The sequence below is a fragment of the Sinocyclocheilus anshuiensis genome, unplaced genomic scaffold (genome assembly GCF_001515605.1).
Source record: "Sinocyclocheilus anshuiensis isolate Anshui unplaced genomic scaffold, SAMN03320099.WGS_v1.1 scaffold154, whole genome shotgun sequence".
NCBI lineage: Eukaryota > Metazoa > Chordata > Actinopteri > Cypriniformes > Cyprinidae > Sinocyclocheilus > Sinocyclocheilus anshuiensis.
This window is the reverse complement of record NW_015546101.1, coordinates 1,823,623-1,827,743: the sequence shown is the minus strand read 5'-3', so window position 1 is coordinate 1,827,743 and position 4,121 is coordinate 1,823,623. Positions and strand designations below refer to the sequence as shown.

At 39.1% G+C, this 4,121-nt stretch overlaps 1 protein-coding gene across 1 annotated transcript in view; it reads left to right on the top strand.

Moving 5' to 3' along the window:
- Positions 1-4,121, top strand: part of LOC107700451 (immunoglobulin superfamily DCC subclass member 4-like) — a 111,448-nt gene that overhangs the window by 47,218 nt on the left and 60,109 nt on the right. The window contains exon 2 of the mRNA XM_016502097.1: positions 3,206-3,514. Coding sequence (XP_016357583.1) covers positions 3,206-3,514 — 309 coding nt within the window. The remainder of the gene's footprint in view (positions 1-3,205; positions 3,515-4,121) is intronic.

Sequence of the window (4,121 nt, the reverse complement as noted above, 5' to 3'; positions counted from 1 at the left end):
CCAGCATGATATTTATAGTGAAAATGGTTGATTGAAACAACCGTAAGGAAATCAGCATCCAAAATGTATCATATGACCTATTTTCAGTGGAGTGTTTTATGGTTTTGGTACTTTGCTTTGGCAGATGCTTTGGGCTACTACATAACTAGTGTCTCTACTGTCTCTTCTGTCTCTTTGATATTCCATCTGTGTTTAGCACTCTCTTCATTTACAAAGGCAGAGTAACTTGGTTGGATCACCGGATTGATCTCAGAGGGAGTCCGCAGCAGCAGAGGTCCATCGGGGTGAGAAATCACCCCACAAACATTGCCATTTCACAAACTCAGCGTGGTCTCAGGAAGCTGGTGTGCATTTATGTGCACACAAGAGAAAGAGCAGCATTACGAAATGGACAGCATTTCATTTTAATGTGTGTTTTCAAACAAGGATTTGTTCTTTTTGTATGTGTTCTGTGCCAAACTCTGTGTGTGAGAAAGAAGTGGTTGGGAGGTAAATAATGTAAAGTCATCAAGGATCTCAGAAAACTTGGGAGACTTAGCCAAAAAAAAATTGGCTGAGAAATTATCATAAATGGCCTTGATGAGATTTAATTGGAGATTGAATAGAAGAAAGACCGCGAGAGGACAGAGAAGCGCAGTGAAGGTGAGCTGGAGTGACTGTCTATTGAAGTGATCCTGCGTTCTCTGTCTAACTGTTAATGGCTGGTGAAAGTAGGCCAGTGTTTCTTTTATTATGGCCCACAGATCTCTAATGTCTTTGATGCAGGGCAGCTTTTTTTCTCTCTCTCTATACACAGGTACACGCATTTGTTCTCTCACTTACTGATAAGATATCATTTGGAATGGCGCTGGCCTTTTTGGAGCCAGGAGCTTAGTGGCCTTATTTTCACCTATAAACAGAGGCAGGCGATTGCACTCAGGGACCCTGCAGCTCTGGTTGTGCTGAACTTACTACGAGTCTCTCTCTGTCAGTCTGTGTTCTTTCTGCCTCAGAAGTCACTCTCTCACATATTTGTCTGCACTCCAACAAGTATTATTGTTTTCCCTTCCTACTTTTGTGTGCTAGCTGTGTGAGCTGCTCTTGCTTGCTAGCTCGTCTCTGTTTTACACACACACACACACACATACATACATACATACATACATACATACATACATATCCATCCAGGGATGCCGGAGGATCAGCTTCCACTTTAATCTAGGAAATAATTCCATTTCACATTAGCGTAATTAATTGGGAGTTTACTGCAGCACGAAAATGTAGAGGACTGATGTGTGCTCAACGTGTGGTCTTACTCTGTGTGTGTGTGTGTGTGTGTGTGTGTGTGTGTGTGTGTGTGTGTGTGTGTGTGTGTGTGAGTGTACAGAGTGCTGAAATAGTGTTATGGCTGGCTGATTAGCATAGTCGTTATAAAATTATTGCCTCACGCTTGAAATGACTGACAACGTGAATAACTCCGTTCTGCAGGTTACTTTGAGTGTAAAGTAAATGGTGTTTTCCAGATTACTGTATGCTGCTACAAGATCTGTTTTCATTGTTTGGTAAAAAGTAAATGTCATTCGTCAATTCAATTTTGAATCCGATATGCTGTGTTGAAGAATGATGGTCATTCTTTGGTCTTTCTTATGTTCTTTCTAAAATATGCAGCCAGCTCTGCATGTTCATGTATAAAAAACAGAAATAGGCTACTGTTTGTGAAAAATAATATTGTCTTTACAATATATAATGCTTGTTTTAAAAATAAATAATCAGCTTCTTTTGTCATTGTACTGTGTTGTACTAAAACCAAAAGAAATTGTGAAAATTAGGTCAAAAATATTTACTTTAGTTCACAACATCCTTTTTTTCACCTACTGTTAGAGTAATTTTAGGTATTTATATACCCAAAGAGAACATTTTCAATTCAATTCAGTTCACCCACCTGCGTCTCGTCAGTCAGTATGAACACTTTATACTCTTATTCAGCTCCAGCACAGAGTAGCTGTGGGTGTTGGTGAGCTCAAATCCAAATCATTTCAAGCCAGATGCCATTCGGCCAATTCAAAGCATATTATGTTATGTTGTGTTTTGTGAGGTGTGGGGTGTTGTGTGTTGTGTTATATATGTTATGTTATATTATAAAGATCTAAATTAAGCTACACTGAATTAAATTGACATACATTGAACACTTTTGTGAACAATTCAATTCAATTGTATTTTTACACTTGTATTTTTTTATAGCAGTTTTCACAATGAATATCATTCTAAAGCAGTTTCACATAGAAGATTGCCTTGGGCAACAATGACAAGGAAAAATTGGTTGTAATGAAGGAGAGATGAACACTAAATTATATGCAGATTTGCTTTTATTTTTTTAAATAAAATGAATTACATTTTTAATTAATTTATTCTTTTTTATCAAAAGAGCCTATCAATAGATGAAGTAATCACAATTAACATAATTTCTTACCAGATTTCTGAATCAGAATGACAGTAATGTACAATTACTTTTTTTTTTTTTTTTTTTTACTTCACTCATTTCTTTCCCCTTTTTTCAACAGACGTTTTCCCACAGACGACCTAGTATCTCTTTGCGGCCCATTGGACCACAGTATAAAGTCCCCTAATCGAATTGATTATGCTTTCCTTTTATATTGTTTTGTGGCATTTGGCAATATAAAAGCAATTAAAAGCAGCCATAGTATGTTACCTTCATATAATGACTTTTGGATTAAGTAAGTGATTACATTTTAGTAAATAATATACAGGAATTTATTTTCAAAATATCCCTCCCATATCTGGTCACGTTGTTACTCACTGTTTGTACTGTACTGTGTGTTGTATTCCAAGTAGCCTGTATGTTCATGCAGGTAATGTGTTTCCTTACAGGTTACTTTCTGAAGTAGTTTGTTTTTCTTTTTTCTTTTATTACCCAAGATACATTAGGGGAAGAATTTATAGAATTCTACCTTTTTAAGATAAAATTTTGTTGATCAAATACAATTTTGTATTCAGTCAAATCATTTTGAATTGGCAAAATTTCTCTTTGAATCAAATAAAAATGTGAATTGAATCAATTCACTGTTATGAACCCTTTTTGCTGATCATTTTCTTTTGGGTTTCTTTCTTTCACACTTTCTTTTGTTCATCAGAAGTTGTGACATCATCTCTCTCTCTCTCTCTCTCTCTCTCTCTCTCTCTCCTCCTCCTCTCCCTCACTAATTAGAGAAGCCCATATCCGTGGAGCTGAGCTGTGGTGCTGGTCCTGTCCATGTGGTTCTGGAGCCTGATCACCCTCTGCTACTGGAATGCCACCTGGGGGCCAGTGAGCCCCCCCTCAACGTGACCTGGCTGCGGGATGGGGTGGTTGTCTCAGAAAGCCAGACCATCCGGCCTTTGCCCAACGGATCTCTACTCATCTTGCCCTCTTCCACGGATGGCCAGGCTCCAGCGGGTGTGGAGGGCGGATACAGTTGCCTAAGTACCAGCTCGACAGGAGCGCTGACCAGCCGGGCTCTCACCCTGCATCTCGCCAGTGAGTATAAACACTTTCTTACTCTTATTTATGTCCAACACACAGCAGTTGTGTGTCTAAGAGTGATCAAAGAACCAGATTTTTTTCAAACTTTAGAGACCAGCCAACGTTCAGGTTTTTGGTTGTGTGTTTTGTTTTTAAATCCGCATCATCTGGAAAGCATCACATTCTAATTACTGTGTATGCATATCTGATAAACATCTACATCTGATAAGTTTTAATGTTCATGTGTTTCCTGCCGTTCCCAGTGTTGGATGTACCCTGAGTTTCCTTTATTAAAGACTGTTTCGTTTATTTCTATCTCCATCGTTCCTCACCATCACAGATTGTGACAGAAGAACCGACCAAAAACAGTTACCTCCGTGTTTTCCCCTCCGTTTGTTTTCTCGTTTTTCTCGGTGTTTTTGTTTCCATTATTGTTCCCTGATGGATGCCCTTCTTCGCCCCGAATTCCTCCTCCTCCCAAAGCTCTCGAGGACCATACTAGACTGTTCCAGCTGCTAACAAGTACCACCAGCTTACCCGGACGACGCGCTCTGTGCGTTCTACGATGCCAGTCTAAACATCGAGTGCAGAGCGATTCTGACGAGACACGGGTCACCTCTCA